Genomic DNA, 20,583 nt, shown 5'->3' with positions numbered 1-20,583 from the left:
TTTACACTGCTAATGTGATTTAAGAAAGAAAGATATATTGAGCACATATTTCATGTTTCAGCATGAGGAAAATTGTTTGTTGAATAAAATGTAAACTTTATTTCTTTTACAACAATTGCGAAACGAAATATATATTAACTTATCAATCACCGTGTGAGCAAACCGGAGAACCCGAAAAAAAACCCACTTGGTCGATCAGTTGACCACATACCTTTTCATGTCCGATCGGGGAACCATAAATACGGACCTAGGTGTTCCGGGAGAGTAAACGTCTTGTGTTTCATTAACAACACCGGTCATATAAATCTATCTAATGGCGCTAAGCAAATCATGCAAACAAAAGTGCATCATTTCACATTGTGAACTAAAAGGTTGTTCTCGTGTTTTTCTGGGATATGTTTTAAAGTAATAAGTATTTTACTGACGAATATCCATGTAGATACTTACAATGTCAGGGTACAAAGTATATTCCTTTTGTCAAAAAGTAATTGCCTACCTTTTCCATGTCATATATTTCGTTTTCCAAACAATGATTTCCGTATGTATCGATAACATGGTCCACTTCGCCAAGAAACTCCGGTGCCATGCTGATAGAAAATAAATCTCTGACTGTCGCCGTTATTAGACTTATTCCTCCATCTCCATCTCCGTCGGTCCTTCGGTCATGGCACCCGCCTGGTCTTATATCAGATACGTCGACCACCACACCTGCAGTCGCTAACTTTGTGGAAGGCGAAATGTAGTTGCATATCATACAGAAAATATTTTTATACGGCTTCATAGAAGTTACCTGTGGGAACCTTTCACAGTCGTCAGCGATAGTAGAATTTGTTTCACACGACGTGTACTCCAGGTCTGTATCAAGAGCCTTGTTGCACATCTCACAGAAAATATTTTTATAGATTTCAGAGTAGTGATCGCTAGTAATGTCATGGTTGTAGTTCAGACAAGCCCATTCTATATCGGAATCATATATGTCCCATTCACCTGTTACATTACACTTGTCAATTGTAGACGGAACTGGTTTCTTATCATCATAACGATCATAAACGGTCGAAAATGTACAATATTGACCTTGGCCTTCCATTTGATCAAACTCTTTCAGCAAGTTTTCTAAGAATATGTATCGTTCTGTTAGAAATGTAACATTGCACCTAATATGGAGATCTAGTGGATCATATTTCGGTTTGGTTTGGGGGCTGTTTGTTTTTTCCTGACCTTCGTTGCACAGCAAACAGTACACGTTACGATAAAGAATATCCGAGTTCCTGGACCTGACCGGAATCTGAAAAATGCCTTTCGATAGCTGGGTTGTTTCACATTTTTCTTGTAGTGTAGAATTACTTAATTCATAATTTCTGTAACATTTTGAAACCGAAAGTGAGTTTTTGAATTCGTTGGCATTTACTACAGGGCCACTCAATGCAAACTCAGCACAACAACGCGATGACGTCACGCACGATAAACTGCACGTGCATTGCTGGTGCGCTTCGTTCGTGTCGTCTCCTTCTTCTGGACAGTGTCCATTGTTTCCGTAATGTAAGAAGTAAAGAAATAATAGTTTGGACACATTTTTGTAGGTACTGTAATGATCATCGGACAGAGTGGCAGTCGAGTTTAACATGACACTGTGTATATCTGCTTGGTATATATATTGATGCCGAAAAGACTGTATCCCAAGAATCAATTCATAGCTGTTGTCGAGTGTTTCCCATTTCTCCAGTTCAATACTGGTTTTTGCGTCCATAAAGATGTCTGACATATTGTTTCTCCGGTTACATAAATAACAGTATCTGTTTTTATAAGGGTATGCTATTTGTAATGTCGGATAGTACAGACATGCCTTTTCTAACTCTAAATCATACGGGTTCCACATCCCTGTCTTATTACAGCCAGCGATCAGTCGGTCATCTCCTGATCGCTTACCCGGATTACACGCAAAACAGAATATGTTTTCAAACCCTCGGTAAGGTTTCTGGAAATTTCGGCATGCCCAGTCTATATGTGAATCATATTCCTCCCATTGTCCAGTCATGTTGCACTGTTTGAGAGCGGGAGAGCTGTGTTCTGGGGAGCACCTGAAGTGATCAAATAAAAGGGAGGACTGATAACTCATGTTACACATGTTATCGAGGCCAGCCTGGAATATTTCCTTGTAGCTGGACATGTGGTTTATGTCTACAATTCGATCACATTCCATTTTGAAATTCCATTTAGTTAAATTATTCTTTTGTCCGTGACAGGCTGCACACCCAATATTCTTAAAGACAACTGTTTCTTTAGATGAAGAAACAGGAACTTCCGTTATTGTGTTGGCATTGTCATAGTCCTTGGTTACACATGCCGTATCGTCTTCCGTACCAGGCGGACAACTGGTCACCATCAGTACCGTATCTCCCTGAGTGGCGTTAGACAGTGAGACATCTACACACGACATCTCGGGATACCGGAGAACCATATCTGGACAACAGGTATTGTAGTGAAAACAGTCCTGGTTACATGAACACGATGGACACTTAATGATATGATCATATCCGGATGGAAGCCATGGTAGACTACTGGGATAACACAGGTGGTCAAATCCACAAACAAGTATATATTCTGTTAGTATGGCGGTGGCGTTAATCCGTTGTCCTGGATCAACGGAGCGAACTGATGTCGGAATCAGTAGCCAAGTGATCATGAGGTATTGGAGTATCACCATGGTGGTCGACTGTCACGGAAATCCACAGTTGGTTGTTGCTCTAGTCACAGCGTTCAAGGAAGAGCCTTTGAGAGACAATTAAGAAAGGGTATTAAAACTTGGTCATTTGACTTGACTCTATGTCTCGTTTTCTATTTCCCTCCCCCTTTAAAAATCACTTTATCGCCCACTTTACATAGCAATTCAAAACAATCATTACATCCTATGTATAATACAGTATAATACTGTCTAACGACAAGATGGGCGGCTTATAACGAACATGTCAAAACATTAATAGAATTGTGCGCCTGTTTCGTTTGACTCTTTTTTTTTTAACGTTGCTTGAATTTTTGCTTTTATTCCTATGTACGTGGTAGTCAGTCATATTGTGCTTTCCTTGTTCTTATGTAAGTTGACTTATTACAAATAAGTAGTTACAAATAAATAATTAACAAATAAGTAGTTACAAATAAAAATTAACAAATAAGTAGTTACTAATAAAAATTAACAAATAAGTAGTTACAAATACTAAATAAGATGTTACAAATAAAAATTAACAAATAAGTAGTTACTAATAAAAATTAACAAATAAGTAGTTACAAATAAAAAATTAACAAATAAGTAGTTTCTAATAAAAAATTAACAAATAAGTAGTTACAAATAAAAATTAACAAATAAGTAGTTTCTAATAAAAAATTAACAAATAAGTAGTTACAAATAAAAATTAACAAATAAGTAGTTTCTAATAAAAAATTAACAAATAAGTAGTTACAAATAAAAATTAACAAATAAGTAGTTTCTAATAAAAAATTAACAAATAAGTAGTTACAAATAAAAATTAACAAATAAGTAGTTTCTAATAAAAAATTAACAAATAAGTAGTTACAAATAAAAATTAACAAATAAGTAGTTATAAATAAAAATTAACAAATAAGTAGTTTCTAATAAAAAATTAACAAATAAGTAGTTACAAATAAAAATTAACAAATAAGTAGTTACAAATAAAAATTAACAAATAAGTAGTTACAAATAAAAATTAACAAATAAGTAGTTTCTAATAAAAAATTAACAAATAAGTAGTTACAAATAAAAATTAACAAATAAGTAGTTACAAATAAAAATTAACAAATAAGTAGTTACTAATAAAAATTAACAAATAAGTAGTTACAAATAAAAATTAACAAATAAGTAGTTACAAATAAAAATTAACAAATAAGTAGTTACAAATAAAAATTAACAAATAAGTAGTTACAAATAAGCAGTTTCTAATAATTAATTACTAAAAAAATAACAAATAAGTAGTTGCGAATAAGAAGTTACAATTAAGTAGTTACTAATAAGAATTAACAAATAAGAGTTAGCAAATAACAAATAAGCAATAAATAATAGGGAACAACAAATGATATACTTGAAATAGTTTCCAAACAATTAAGTTATCGAAGGTACTTTAGAAGATAACATAAACACAGAAGAATGAATATAATCCTTGATATGGAATATCTATTATGGTATCAAATACTATGATAATAACCATTATAATGTAATATAATACAAATAAATATAAACAAGTTATAAGAAATAAGTGGTGACTAAAAATGTCCTTCAAAGACTTCTGATTTTTATACACAATCTGATAAAATCATATCTTGATTTACGGATGCAGCGGGGTGTAGTTTACGAAACGGGAACGCAGATGAAGATATTATTGGATGTGATCAGCTTGTTTTAAATAAAAGGTAAGTATTGATTTACAGAAAAGCATCGTGGAAACTAGATAAACAAATCACATTTAAACTTTGAATACAAGGAGATTAATTACCATTGATATTCGAAAGAACAATCTACAAGCCTTGCTGACACTTACCTTGCCGACTGGATGTAGCTCTTTGATATCAGCAGCTCAGTGGTGTGTTATATATATATATATATATATATATATTATTGATCCGTGACTACTCGATGATTGCATCAAGTTATAGGAGATCCAGGACAGACGAAAAAACAACTCCGACATCGGAAACGTTTGTGTAATTGAAAAGCCCGTGTTTGTCATAAGTAAACGTTTATGTCAATCGGTCAGCAAAACATTATCAGATCGTGTCATCACATGATAGATAAAGAGGCGTCGGTAATGCCTCGGTGACCGTAATTATACGTTCGATACAGTTTTTATTACTATAGTAATGATTGGAAAATGAATAAGTTTTATCAACATCGTCAGTGTTTATATATATTTTTGTATTCGTTATTCTGTTTTGATGTAGATACGGACCCAACATGTCATTAGAACAATGTATCCAGCTATCCTCAGCCTCTGTACCCGGACACGGAATCTCGATAGGTTACAGCACTGACTGATGACGCAGTGTTGTTTGCGTGACAAAACAAATCGTTGTAAACAGCACAGAAAAAAACTGTAATGATTGTCGTTAATAATTACTGTATTAATAATGTATGAAACTACACAGTCGAACCTATAGGTCACTTCTCTTCGACAAATCATATCACAGCGCTAATACACAGGGACAAATCATATCGTCAACAAACAGGGACAAATCACATCGCATCGTCAACATACAGGGACTAAACATTGCATACTGTTAACACCCTGAGATAAATGATGTCATATCGTCAACACACAATGACGAAATATAACACAATTCCAACACAGAGGCGGAAAATAAAACACAGCGTTACCACACAGGCAAAATTATAACACAGCGTCAACACACAAGTCAAAATATACCACAATGTCAACACACATACGCAACATATATCACAGCGTCGACACATAATGACAAAATATACCACAATGTCAACACACAGGTACAAAATATATCACAGCGTCAACATACAGACGCAACATATACCACAGCGTCAACACACAGGGAAAAAATGCCACAGCGTCAACTCACAAGGACAAATAGTACCACAGCGTCAACACACAAGGCCGAAACGTACCACAGTATCAGCACACAAGGCCGAAACGTACCACGGTGTCAATACACAATGCCAAAATGTACCACAGCGTCAACACACGAGGACAAAACGTACCACAGCGTCAACAAACAGGGCCAAAACGTATCACAGCGTCAACTCACAAGGACAAAAAGTACCACAGCGTCAACACACAAGGCCGAAACGTACCACAGTATCAGCACACAAGGCCGAAACGTACCACAGCGTCAACACACAGGGCCAAAACGTACCACAGTGTCAACACACAAGGTCAAAACGTACCACAGTGTAAACACACAAGGCCAAAACTAACCACAGCGTCAACATACAAGGCCAAAACTAACCACAGCGTTAACACACAAGGCCAAAACGTACCACGGTGTCAACACACAAGGTCAAAACGTACCACAGTGTCAACACACAAGGCCAAAATGTACCACGGTGTCAACACACAAGGTCAAAACGTACCACAGTGACAACACACAAGGCCAAAACGTACCACAGTGTCAACACACAGGGCCAAAACTTACCACAGTGTCAATTAGTGCTGTGTATCGGCAACAATGTCACGATACGATACGTATTGCGATACAGACATCACGATACGATACGTATCGCGTATACGTGAAATTGTCATAAATTGAAACAAATCAAACAATATTTAACGTTCAATCTGAAGTTTTAATGACACTCATTGAACACATTTTTAACAAAAACAGTAGAATTAAACAGATCTAAATAAATGTCAAATATGAACAGGACTCTTGAGTCTTGTCACTGAAACATTGTCGACTCTGAATGTTATACCTTGGGTCAACAACGTGCAACAAGTTAAAACTCATGGAAACATTCATTTCCACTGCCGAAAAGGGCGCAGATCATTTATTATAAACTAGTTATCCATACATCATGTAGCATGTTTGCTATCAGCTTTTAAACATAGTGGTTTTCGGCTTTATTTGTGTTAAACCTGTCCACGGTTTTCGGTTTTCAATACTTGTCTTGCTGGTGGGGTAAAATTGTCAAATGAGGGTGATGCCGATTTAATGCGAATTCAAGTTATTGTGTTTCCGGAATACGTTAACTCCGCCTCCCATTCTGTGAATACGGCAATACTGAATACTCTACTTCGATAGGTAAGTTCCATGTGCCGTGGACCCTTGACTTGTTTCAAGTCAACGAATATCTTTGATTTACAAGTCGGAGGAGGTTTAGTACTAAGATATAGATATAGATAGAGAGATAAAGTTAAACGGAATTACACATGGCTGTCAGCGTTAGCCATTGTCCATATTTATTCGCAATCATCAAGGCGCTCTGCATTGGCGACTTCATACAATCCGGTTACAAGCGTTTTACTGACGGTGCGCTTCGGCGCGCTCGATTCGCTGTATCAAATGTGTTACATGGACCCGCACCCATGCCGGCGATATTACGGTACAGGGATGACTGTATCGATGTATCGTATCGCGGCACAACACGAACATATATCGATACGTATCGATGTATCGTTACAGCACTAGTGTCAATACACAATGCCAAAATGTACCACAGCGTCAACACACGAGGACAAAACGTACCACAGCGTCAACACACGAGGACAAAACGTACCACAGCGTCAACACACGAGGACAAAACGTACCACAGCGTCAACACACGGGTACAAAACGTACCACAGCGTCAACACACGGGTACAAAACGTACCACAGCGTCAACACACGGGTACAAAACGTACCACAGCGTCAACTCACGGGTACAAAACGTACACGCAAGGCCAAATATATCACCGCGTTAACCAAAAAGACAAAACATTTCTGCAGTGTCAACCACATGAAGACAAAGCATACAACGAGGACAAACACACAAGGTCAAATTCGTTTTATGAGTAACAAGACACACGCTAAAATATAATCATGAAATGACACAATGAGGAATCGACGTCTTATGAAAACATTACAAGGACACATCATTAGGCATAGCACTACTCTCGAGCAGCCGCCGGAACGAGGAGGGACATTTTCCTGTACTACCTAATACACCCGTCGATTCTTTTCCTGTCAGAAGTACGTGTACGCTCATTTTACATGAGAGAAGGAAACATCTTGTCAGCTACAGATATTGGTTCAGATGTTACTTTCTTTGTCAGGTAAGTATTCCCAATAGAAAATACGGAATTTAGAAAAGAGATTGTGATTGTGTGTTTCAAAACTCTTCTGCATTAGTTAGTTCAATTTCATATGCAAAACATGTTATATGCATAAACATGTTCATTACTGTAAAATAAGGAAATTCTCATCTTTGCTCATTTTGCATCTTAAGCAAGCGATTAATGAGCTTCCACTTGGGTTGGGTTGCTATGATATCTAGAATTCCTGCAGTGCGAATGCGCATTCACATCATACTTGTAAGTGTTGGGTTTCAATCGATGATTTTTTTCAATACTAAATCCATAATTAATAAAAAGTGAAAAATTATAAACATGTTTTCAAATGTTTAACAATTCTAATCAGTAATGAACTTGAAATTGAGTCCCAATATAATGTATTGTAGTCACAAAGACGTGTATTGTTCTGTCTGGGCTCATAAAACTAATACTGTTTTGAGCAAAATTGGAGATGAAAGTGTCAAATCAAACAAAAATCGTTGCGTTATTGTAACCTAAATCCTCTTCTATCATCATGATTGTATTGGTATACAATTTTACGACAAGAAGTGGATAACGTTGATAATCATACCAACCCATCTGATTTCTTTACAGTAATTATTCTCTACTTTAAGGTTTGAGAGATTTTGTTCCCCCAAGTCAGGAAATTATTGTAGTAATTGTAGTATCCTATCTAGCTTCATGGTTTGTTGATATCTTTTCTGTTGTTGTCTTACTTTGTCTTACATCTCCTGTTGTCTCACATTTCTGATGTCTCATATTACTTGTTGTTGACTCACATTTTTGATGTTGTCTCACATTTCTGTTGTAGTCTCACAGATCTTGTTGTCTCACATTTCTTGTTGTCTCACATTTCTGTTGTTGTCTCACATATCTTCTTGTTGTCATATATTTCTTGTTGTCTTACATATATTCTTCTTGTCACATGTTTCTTGTTGTCTCACATTTCTGCTGTTGTCATACATTTCTTCCTGTCACACATTTCTTGTTGTGTTTTATTTATTTGGTTTAACTTTAGTTTCTAGTGTCGTTGTGTTATTACTATTTATTGTTGTTGTTTTAATCTCCTCAGCTCCTGTTTATATCTTTTTCATCTCTAATTCCATGTCCTTTGATTTTGACATTATGAAATATTTTGCCCTTGGTTTTTAAATGTACGGTATATATTATCTTTAGCATTTGACGTTATGGTATATCTTATCTTTAGCTTCTGACGGTATGGTATATCTTATCTTTAGTTTTTGACGGTATGGTATATCTTATCTTTAGCTTCTGACGGTATGGTATATCTTATCTTTAGTTTTTGACGGTATGGTATATCTTATCTTTAGTTTTTGACGTTATGGTATATCTTTTCTTGAGCTTTTGACGGTATGGTATATCTTATCTTTAGCTTCTGACGGTATGGTATATCTTATCTTTAGTTTTTGACGGTATGGTATATCTTATCTTTAGTTTTTGACGGTATGGTATATCTTATCTTTAGTTTTTGACGGTATGGTGTATCTTATCTTTAGCTTTTGACGGTATGGTATATCTTATCTTTAGCTTTTGACGGTATGGTATATCTTATCTTTAGCTTCTGACGTTATGGTATATCTTTTCTTTAGTTTTTGACGGTATGGTATATCATATCTTTAACTTTTGACGGTATGGTATATCTTATCTTAACCTTTTGACGGTATGGTATATCTTTTCTTTAGCTTTTGACGGTATGGTATATCTTATCTTTATCTTTTGACGGTATGGTATATCTTATCTTAACCTTTTGACGGTATGGTATATATCATTTTAGTTTTTGACGGTATGGTATATCTTATCTTTATCTTTTGACGGTATGGTATATCTTATCTTTAGTTTTTGATGGTATGGTATATCTTATCTTTAGCTTTTGACGGTATGGTGTATCTTATCTTAACCTTTTGACGGTATGGTATATCATATCTTTAACTTTTGACGGTATGGTATATATATCATCTTTAGCTTTTGACGTTATGGTATATATATCATCTTTAGTTTTTGACGATATGGTATATATATCATCTTTAGTTTTTGACGATATGGTATATATATCATCTTTAGCTTTTGACGATATGGTATATATATCATCTTTAGTTTTTGACGTTATGGTATATATATCATCTTTAGCTTTTGACGGTATGGTGTATCTTATCTTAACCTTTTGACGGTATGGTATATCTTATATTAACCTTTTGACGGTATAGTTTATCATAGCTTTAGTTTTTGGCGGTATTGTAGATATTGTCTTTAACTTTTGACGGTATAGTATATGTCGTCCTTGGATTCTGATGGTATGGCATATGTCGCCCTTGGATTCTGATGGTATGGCATATGTCGTCCTTGGATTCTGACCGTATGGTATAACTTATCTTTTGTTTTTCACAGTATTGTACATTTTGTCCTTGATGTTTGGTAAGGTTTGTTTTGTTAGAATTTTTACGGCATGGTAGATTTTATCTTTTTTCATTGACAATAATTTTGAACATCATTGTTTCATTATTTCCGTTATTACACCTACAGCAGATTCACTAGATATTTACGTGCCATAACCATGTCAGATGTGGATAGATGAAGTTTGAGTATTGATTTTACAACAATGTTTGAATATGAAAAGAAGAAACGATGACATCATAAACATGTATCTGAAGTCCTGTTGTATTGTGACAAAAGTAAGTATATGATGTTTGATAAATAATCCCTGGTGGAAAGGCTATTGTGAAACCAAATTTAGTATTGATGAATACATGAAATCAGTGTAAACAAACTGATATGATGAAAACACTGTAGTAAACTATCAGGTTATGAAAACTACATGTATCTAGGAAGTACCGAGTGAAAGGGCGATATTACTTTTGAAGTATGACGAGTTCCGATCATTTGTCTAATTGACTCTCTGGATAAATTATAAATAATTTTAAAGTAAAGTTTGTCGCGAGATTAAAACAAATATTTTGATTATTAGTATCATTGAATGGATATGTGTTGGGAGAGTGGAAATGAATAGCATTCCCACATCCCTTAGATTAGCTTCGTACTCCGAATACTAAAACAGAAACGTCGTATAAGGGTTTAACAAAAAGACAACAGCTCATAATGATAATACAATGAGGGATAAATATAGGACAATTAATTAATAGAAAGCTTCATCATGCGGCAGTTTCTTTGTAGGAACACCATTGGTATCTCCTGTCAATTTCATATTATAACAGTCCCTATATGAACTAATAGTATCAAGAGGACGTAAAACAATTACCAAATAAACAAACAAACAAAAGAAATATTTGTCTTACACCAGTCGTAAAATTGTGTATAACTTTAATCCTAATTTCCTGTGCGGAAGGACGGACGGGAATACGGACTTTGGTCATTATTGACAATAATATCTACCTACAGATTTCCGGACTACTCTGTTTTATCTATCATATTGTTTCCACTGGATTGTGTTTGAAGAAGCGACCCTGTATAATCGTGTTAAGTAGACAATACCACTATAATGATCAATATTTTTACTCTTAATCTCATTTCCGTGTTTTACAATTCCCTAGTACCAGGAGGGATTATCATATGAAGAATAAAACTTACTGATTTAGAGACAAAAATCGTTTTATATTGGCTCTGGCGTTAGCAATAAGCCCCTTTTAATCCTTTGGTAAACACATAAATAAATTTCGATTTAGGAGAGTTTTTAATCGAACGTTGCTCTTAAAAGATAAGATAATCACATGCTGCAATGATCAAAGCAGACAAATCTAAGCAGTAGCAAAGACTTCTTAGATTATATCTAATCTAATGGGAACACAAACACTCGAAACTCCACTTCCAATAATAGTATACATTTTCTGAAACTCGAAAAGATGTTTTGCTGCTTATTTTAGTACATGTATGAAGATACTGAGGCAGACATGTTCAATGCTTGTTTGTATACTTGTTGGTTCCATTGTCAACACCATGGGACTAGATTTACGCTTACTCTTCCGGAGCACCTGGTCTTATTCTCCTTTCACTTTTTAAAGTGTCTCCATGCAAATCTATATTTTGTTCGTATTTTGCCCCCGTTTCATCGACTATGGGCTACTTTTTCTTTTGCATGTGAGCATTGTCTGTTGTACTATTTTGCATGTGAGCATTGTCTGTTGTACTATTTTGTATGTGAGCATTGTCTGTTGTACTATTTTGCATGTGGGCATTGTCTGTTGTACTATTTTGCATGTGAGCATTGTCTGTTGTACTATTTTGTATGTGAGCATTGTCTGTTGTACTATTTTGCATGTGGGCATTGTCTGTTGTACTATTTTGCATGTGGACATTGTCTGTTGTACTATTTTGCATGTGAGCATTGTCTGTTGTACTATTTTGCATGTGGGCATTGTCTGTTGTACTATTTTGCATGTGGACATTGTCTGTTGTAATGTTAAGTATTAATGTGTTAGTGCTATAATCGTGACTTATAGTGACGTAATAGTTATTGTGGTTATAAATCTCACAGCATGATTTAATTCACTAAGGTTAATGATACCCCTTCGACATTGGATATGGCCATAAAGCCAATTGTATATACTATTTTCTCTTCTTATCCTGTTAATTTTGATTTAAAATAGCAAAAACTCTGTTATTCTCTATTGTGTTGGACTGATATCAAATACGCTCGTTTTTGGGTCAATAATAAATCATCTTATCTATTCGGTGTGACTGATAAGGGCCTTTTTTCATTTTCGTTATATCGCCGCTCAAAAAGTGACGTTTATCTTCAATACGATCAATTAAGCGATAAAACGTCGTGCATCCACGAAAATGATGAATACGCTAATTAGCAGACAAAACTGACGTTTTATCGTTTTTCGGTGGAGACAAAACGCTATTTTTAGACAATAAAACTTTGCATTTTTACAGTGTCAGTTTTAGGATACAAGACGATGCATTATTGCAAAGAATGGTCCTTATTAGTCATCATTATCAAATTGCTGCTACGTGGATCAAGAGGAGGTGAACGCTGGGAAAATATGTCAACGTTTTGTATAGATTATATCATCACCAACAAGAAATTGTGTAGGTCAGTATTGTTCAGTTGAAACAAAATCCGCTTAGGACTAATATCGTGAAAAAAGGTGATAGCCGTGTCATCTAAATGCATTTAATGAACTTGAAAATAAACGAAATGCATTTAATGAACTTAATAAGATTTTGAATATCTCTATCTCTATCACTGCACATGCGTAAAAGTGACCACTAATAATGTAAATACGAAACATTCTCAAGTCAATTAATTAAACAGAAGACATGTAATATTATGGAATGGAATTTAATCGAACGATATATACAATCATACATCGATGACAGTTAACTAACCACAAGTCGACACAAAAACTGTACGATAATAAGATAGCATCAAATTGATTGTTTAACATTAGCTTTCGGGTTATCGTTCTACAGCATACAGTTTAACTCTCTGTCTATCAAATCAATAGCTATTAAGCACATTGGGGAATTGAATAAATATGACATTTATCATCCTAGTCACCATACATTTAAACGGGTCAACATTTTATTCAACAGGGCAAACATGTTTTGCATATGGTATTAATCAGTGGAAGGATATACCTTCTAGGAAGTTTAATGATTCCATAACACACCAAGCTAACGGCACGTTTTGACAGTATCATGGAACTGCAGAAACATGCATTAATTTTTTTATTTGTGGTACAGATCTAAAAAAAAATCTAAATCAACATAATAAGACTAGACTAAATATACGAGGGCTGTTGGTCTGTTGTAAGCCTCAAATTGAAGAATTTGAATTTCGCCTGACATATTGTGTTATTTTCCTCTTCAGTATCTATACACTTTTGCCAGCGTTGTTTAAGGGTCTCAATGCCACTTTTATAGAACTCCTTTTCTTGGTTGTTCAGAAAGCCATCCACTGCATGACAGGGTTAGGGTTAGGGTTAGGGTAAGGGTGCCTGAAATAGCTATTTTCAGTTTTGAAAATAGATCGAGCGAGATCAGGTGAATAAGGTGGATGCTCCATCTATTTAAAGCCACAATCGTGAATGGCAGCCATCACCTTTCACCATAACCCTAACCGATTTTGTCCATTTTGCAAAAGCCGCTTGTCTTGTTTACACTAACAAAATGGGACCAGACCTTGGGTACACTGCCCTATATAGTCAGAGAATAGCAGGACTTAAAAAAACATCCCTGAGTACCTCCTTCAATACGAGGCTCACAACTTATCACTCAGCCCTCGTACACAGAGAGAACGCCAATTTCTCAATATTAAAGTATACTCTCAATCCCATAATGATAACAAATGCCATAAGAAGATAAATGAACTAAAAAGCAAATGGATGTGTGTTAATTGAATCGAGATGAGCGTAAGGGAAGTAGTTAATTGTTTAGTGTTATTATCAGCAAAAATGAATATAAGTAGAAATTCATTGGAGTATAACAAATGTGTACTTAATTGACGTGCAAACATTAATGTAATTAAAGTAATGTTCCAGACATCCTTAAAGACGTGTGATAGAAGGAGATATAAAGGTTAAACATCTATCCCTGAAATGACATTCCCCTATCATGCATGCAATGTAATTCAGATCGGCTATTTACCAATAGAAAAATATCGATCGATTATATGCATTTTGAAATGATAAAAGTCAGGGAAAATGCACAGAAAAAAATAAGTGACGACGGTTCTGGATGAGAAGTAAATTTAACCTCAGATTTATATCAGATATCACTATCTCTAAAACGTAGTTTCCTCCTTCCTCATGATGCTGTTGTTGCCTTAGCTACTGACGAGGATGTCCAAAATGATATCGGATTTGATCATCTTTGGAAGCCTCCTTACTCAATATTCTCCTTCCTGAAGATGACGTTATTACTGACGAGGATATCCGAAATATCAGATTTGATTATCTGTGGAAGCCTCCTTTCTCGATATTCTCCTTCCTGAAGACGACGTTATAACGGACGAGGATGTCCGAAATGATAAACTATCCTTATAAAAGGACCGTACTCGCCTGTTTACGCAGTAAGCAATAAAAATGAAAATACCCTGTGAAGCATTAACGAAATTCACAATAATGGAAAAGGCAGACACAGGGACAAACGAGTCGATCAACTGGAAGATCCACGAAATCCCTGTTAGTAGAAACAGTTTGATATGAACACTAACTTCACGTCGAGAGGACTTATTGGACGAGACGTGAGGAACCTTGGCAATATGATATACAGTGACAGAGTAGAATACAATATTTGCCAAACAGATTACGAATACAGGAGCAATAAATGTAGCTATGAAGGCAGGCAACGACGATATAAAACATTTGACGTCACTTCCGTATCCGATATTACCTTCCTCGCTCACAGAAATCCCCACATACATTGCAATGATCAATGCAGGCAAACCTAAGCAGTAGCAAAGATACCGCAAATGTGTCGAATACTCAGATTTCTTATTTTTTATCTGATTCAGTGGGAAAACAAACACACGAAACATGTGGTAGGAACATACATTCATGCTAAAAAATGTTACCAGCCAAAAGTAATGGATCATGAGACCGAATGTGGCGCACAGCGTTCTGTCCTTAGGTTGTGATATACCAAGCTGCATGAGAAATTGTGACAAAAACAAAGACGCTATCAGACACATATTGTTCTTACCGGGAAGAGTTCGGAGAGAGGAGAAGAAGCAGTAAGTCAGAAATGTTATAAGCAGCCCCAAAACTGATAAACAGACACACACAAAAGATATAACTTGCAAAACAAATTTCACAGTGTCTTCTATCGAGTCTTCATTTTTTCCTATGAGTGATGCCATCATTGTTTCGAAGTCTTCGAAACAGATTTGTATGCGCTTAGAGGAACCAGTTTTTCGAAATTCGCCGAAGTTTAACCTTGGCCCGCTCGGCAAGAGGTCTATGTAGAAGTTATGGCCATAAGATTTGTATTGGTCTTCATCGATTTCGACATGCTGACAGGTTAAAAACTTTGAAACATACTTTAGCTTATATCTCTCTGAAGTGTAGCTAAACTGTCGGTGGGAGACGAGGAAACAGCTATCATCTAATTCTGTCGTATGTGTTGTGGTTGGCAGTTCGAGTGCTCCTTTGTCGTATGCGAATTTCACATTACATACTATACCCATGCATGGTACACTAAAATTTGATGACGTCATAGTGACCAGTTGATTTTCAGTGGCTAGTCTATCTACCATTGATTCAATAACAAAAGACGTATGCAATAGGAACTGTTGTCGTGTGGGATCGAGGCTCGAACCACAACTTTGGTGAACAAGCATATACATGGACACAAACTCAATGTATTCGGGTCTAATCTTAAGATTTGTCGAAACAAGATCTTTGATAACGTTTTGCAATGGTCCCATTACTTCACCGATTGTGTCATTATTCTTTGGTGTGAAATTCACTACCACATTCATCGCCATTGTGTATCCAAGCAACGTCGCGTATGGTAAAAATGGCCGACAAGCATTTCCGGCGAGGTACTTACCTTCAAAGCAATGCAAGGGACGACAAACAACCTGTAATAGAAAGACTTATAATAAGAACCCATACATTGATATCGCAACACATACTAAACACGCATTCATCAGCCATTAATTATCTAGACATTACCGTTATGTTGTTGATTTCCAAATTGCACGAGACACAGTCATGTCCCTTTATACAGAAACTTAAAGTAATATGTTTTCTAAAAATGCGCGTCCTGAAAGGTCTTTCATTACTGTATTAATATGACGTAAAAAATAAACCAAACCGAACCAATATCAGTAATACTCGTATTTCATTCTTGTTTACGAGCAGATAAAACATTTCCAAATAAATGATTACATGCATGATTCAAACGAAGCATTACTGTGTTACATTATGATATTTCAAGACATAAGAAGTAAATAAAGTCCCGACTGTTACCTAAAAGTGGATCTAATGTTTACCATCTCCTTGTATCGGTATCCAATGGTCCGAGAAAGAAGAAAATCATATGCGTTTTACCTCAAAGGTGGTACCTAACAACTTAGATAAACTAAAAATATGTAATGTTTATTGTCGGTGGGTGAAGCGGCAATAGCATCAGCCTAATCAGATATGGAGTATAAAAAGCGACATTTCATAAGTTTGGCAAGTTTGTCGTTTATTGGTTTCACGCGCTAGATATCTTCTTATTGGTCGATTCAGGGTGAAAGTAACAAAAAGTATTAAATGTGAGACTATCAAAATATCGTCATCTTTTTCATATTATCTAACTGTTTAAAATGTAATCATATTTCAAGCTAGACTATTTTAAAAACATCAATTACCTTTTTTGAATCAAATACTTCATCTTGTTGACATCGTCCACTCATATTAGAATTCTTTGCGTCGTCTGAAACGGCATTATCTGCGAGGGCTTTGAACGTAAACATTTTCCTGTATGTGGAGGTGAGCATTGGTGTGAATTCCACCACGCTTTTATCAATACAATCGTCTTTCTTAGTGAAAATTACAGTTGGCACCAAGTGCTTTGCTTTTTCTTGTGGATAGCATTCTGCACAAAACTTATTCTTATACACGACCATGGAGGGTGCCGTCGGATACATTTCACATCTAGAGGCCATGGTAACATTTATCGGTGCCACGTGTCCTTTCACACTACATGTATCTATAGTTATCTTGCTGGTTGAATTTGAATTGCAGATTTTGCAAAATATGTTACGGTACTCGGTTATTCCATCCTGGAAAAAAAATGTGATATCTGGTATGTAATTCTCGCATGCCCACTTGATATCCGCGTCGTAAACGTCCCATTGTCCGGTTATATTACATATAGAAACTGTACTCACTTGAAGTCGGTTGCCAATACCGTATGTAGGGAATCGTATTGTACATATTGCATTCCCATGGTTTTGTACTTTGTGTTCTACGTTCTTAATCAACTCGCTTAACAGATAAAATTCTTCGTACTTTATCAGGAAATCACATTCCAGTTTCAAATCCAACGCTTCGTACATCTCCTGTGAGAGCGATATGTGGACATCACCTGCGAAGTTGGTTGATGGTAACAAAGCACGTCCTTCGTTACAGAGGAAACAATATACGTTACGATACATTATTCCTGATTGGCTAGATGTAATCGGTACGTGGGCAAAGCTGGCGTCAGTGCCTCCATCTTGGCACGAATTCAATAAATATGGCGTATCCGTTACATTGTAGCACTTTGAGACAACAAAACCAGGTATATGTTTCGGAACCGTTATTGGTGACGTCATTGCGAAATCGGTACAGCAATCTGATGTCTGGACACACGTGATGTCACACCCACATTCTGGTAAGTTGTCAACATTTGTATCTCGAGCATCCTTAAAAGACAAAGTCTTATCGCAATACAATTGATGTCCGTAATGCAGAAAGTGCATAAAAAGTAACTTCTGTATGTCTACTGCCATACCTTCTTCTGGCACAGCCGTGTCATACCACGAGGATGTGTTTCTGGTGCTTATCATTGTAGCTTTACCAGCCGTCTGGACTTTCAAGTTATTAAAAGACGTTATTCTAAACCCGAATGTCGAGATCTCCTCTGATTCTATGTCGATCGATGCATCCAAGAAGATGTCATCGTTGCTAGTATTTCTGTTACATTGATAACAAAAGACGTTTTTGAAAGGATACGATTCCGGAACTGATGGAGCTAGGTCACACACATCCCGGAGGTTTTTATCAAAGACTGACCATACTGCTGTTTGGTTGCATTGATCAATTATTTGACTTTTCCTCCTATATTTCCCTGGATTACACATATAACAGAAAATGTTTTTGTAGTATTTGTACGGCTGGTCAATTCTTTGACACGCCCATTCTATGTCTGGGTCATAAGTAGCCCAAGCTCCCGTGATGTTGCACTCTTCGATCTTTCTAAAGTCCTTCAAGTTTCGTGGTATATCACAACTAACATACCTTTGGTGGTTTGGAGATTGATAAGTCATAGAACACGAATTTTCTTCAATCATACCCAAGAGAGCGTCGTACGAAGTTACATGGTTCAGATCAATCATCCCCTGGCAATCGATATTCAGAGACCAAGGAACAGTGTTTTCCTCTCCGAAACATTCAGCACAAAACTTGTTTCTATAAACAACCAAACTGTTGTTGGACGACACTGGAGTCATTGTAAACTTCTCCATGATAGTGTAATCCCCGGAACATCTTTTGGCTAACGTTTCCGGTGTTGCTGCCGGACATTCTGTATGAGCTAATGCGTGATTCCTAACATTTTTAGAATGAAATACTGTAAGATTTAGACAAGCTAATCCCGGGTGTGGGAACAGGAGATCCGGGCAGCAGTTTCCTCGTTCAAAACAGTTACTGTCACATTTACATCTGGGACAAAATATAGGACCGTGGTAAATGCTAGGTGGATCTAAATCTTCCGCAAATGTTGTTCTGCCACATAGATGTGATTGTCCACATATTAATGTATACTGATGGAGTATATTGTTGAAATCGACAGCGCTTGTTTGTCCTGTAACTAACAACATGGCGATGACTAATACTCCAATCCCGGGTTTATCTTCATTGTTTGACATCGTGTGGATTTGAACTATTCTTCTGTTTAGTTCGTCGGTATCATTGAGGGATAAAAGTCACTGATTGATATTTCTAGGTCAAATAACAGGATCTGTCAATCAACGAACAAAGTATATTACATATTCTACAAATTCTAAAACGAGACTTTCAAAACTATTAGACTGCAAAAATATAAGTGCAATATCTCTCACAATTTAAGGAGTGACTATCTTACGATGTTTGTCAACACACTGCTGAATTAAAGGGGCTATCAAATATGTCTTATATATATGTTGTCGTTCGATAAATCGACATAGCACGTATGCAATAGAGCTATGTATATATCATAGATAAAAGACATCAAGCTTTTACTTCGGCGGCGTCTCGTTTGTAAATCGTCTTTATATGAATTCTAATAAGCATCAATTCTGGATGCATGTTTTTAGTTGGGCTACAAATCGGGTCTTACAGTGGAATCTATTCTATACCTGTGTTGAATTCCTTGAACGAGTCAATCATTACGATTTACCTATGCTTTGGAGTATATTTGAGATGGGAATAAAAGCGCCTTTCTCACTATCTCGCTATATACTTGAGGAGGATAGGTATATCGTAATTGTTGTATATTACCTATAATCCATAACACAACATACATGCAATGTAACATGACCTTACCTTGATTTCCTGAACGTTCTGTGCAGTGCAATAAGCTGGATATGAAATGAACTTGATGGGAAATTTAATTGGTGATATAGTTGACATCGTTGAATAATTAATAAAACAAGGTGACCGTTATTCTAATGAGAACATCTCGGACAAGTATGTGTAGGCATTAACTAGAATGCTAGTGAAATAGTGAACGCCAATGTCTCTAACAGTTAAAGTGCTAGCCAAGGACTGGAACTTATAACGATATACCACAATGATTTCAAGTCTTTTCCTTAGGGAATGGAGTACATGTACTTCACAATATCTGTCCTTTCAAAGTAAAACTGCTATCAATATTTAAACTGTATTTCGATCAGAAATTCACAGTACATGAAGGAGTAGGATGGATCATCCGCCTGCTATTGACAAATTTTTATTATACTCTGTGAGGATTTAAGTTCCCGGTCTAATGTATTGTTCGAGATTGGAATATTTGATACGATATGGAACTTAGTGACCTGCTAATAACCCTCGACTCCACCAGTATT

General features: G+C 36.0%; 2 protein-coding genes across 2 annotated transcripts; both read right to left on the bottom strand.

Moving 5' to 3' along the window:
* Positions 1-451: 451 nt before the first annotated feature.
* On the bottom strand, positions 452-2,437 carry LOC117336531. Its single transcript, XM_033897143.1, has one exon. The coding sequence runs from the start codon at positions 2,435-2,437 to the stop codon at positions 452-454; it is 1,986 nt and encodes a 661-aa protein (XP_033753034.1).
* Positions 2,438-13,109: 10,672 nt separating this feature from the next.
* On the bottom strand, positions 13,110-20,583 carry LOC117335889. Its single transcript, XM_033896146.1, has 3 exons — positions 20,063-20,583; positions 17,146-19,499; positions 13,110-16,368 (listed from the first exon to the last, which is right to left on the bottom strand). The coding sequence occupies exons 2-3, from the start codon at positions 19,405-19,407 to the stop codon at positions 14,728-14,730; spliced, it is 3,903 nt and encodes a 1,300-aa protein (XP_033752037.1). The 5' UTR covers positions 19,408-19,499; positions 20,063-20,583; the 3' UTR covers positions 13,110-14,727.

The sequence above is a fragment of the Pecten maximus genome, chromosome 10, assembly GCF_902652985.1.
Source record: "Pecten maximus chromosome 10, xPecMax1.1, whole genome shotgun sequence".
Taxonomy (NCBI): Eukaryota; Metazoa; Mollusca; class Bivalvia; order Pectinida; family Pectinidae; genus Pecten; species Pecten maximus.
Note: the sequence above shows the minus strand (reverse complement) of the source record. Positions and strands in the feature narration are given on the sequence as shown.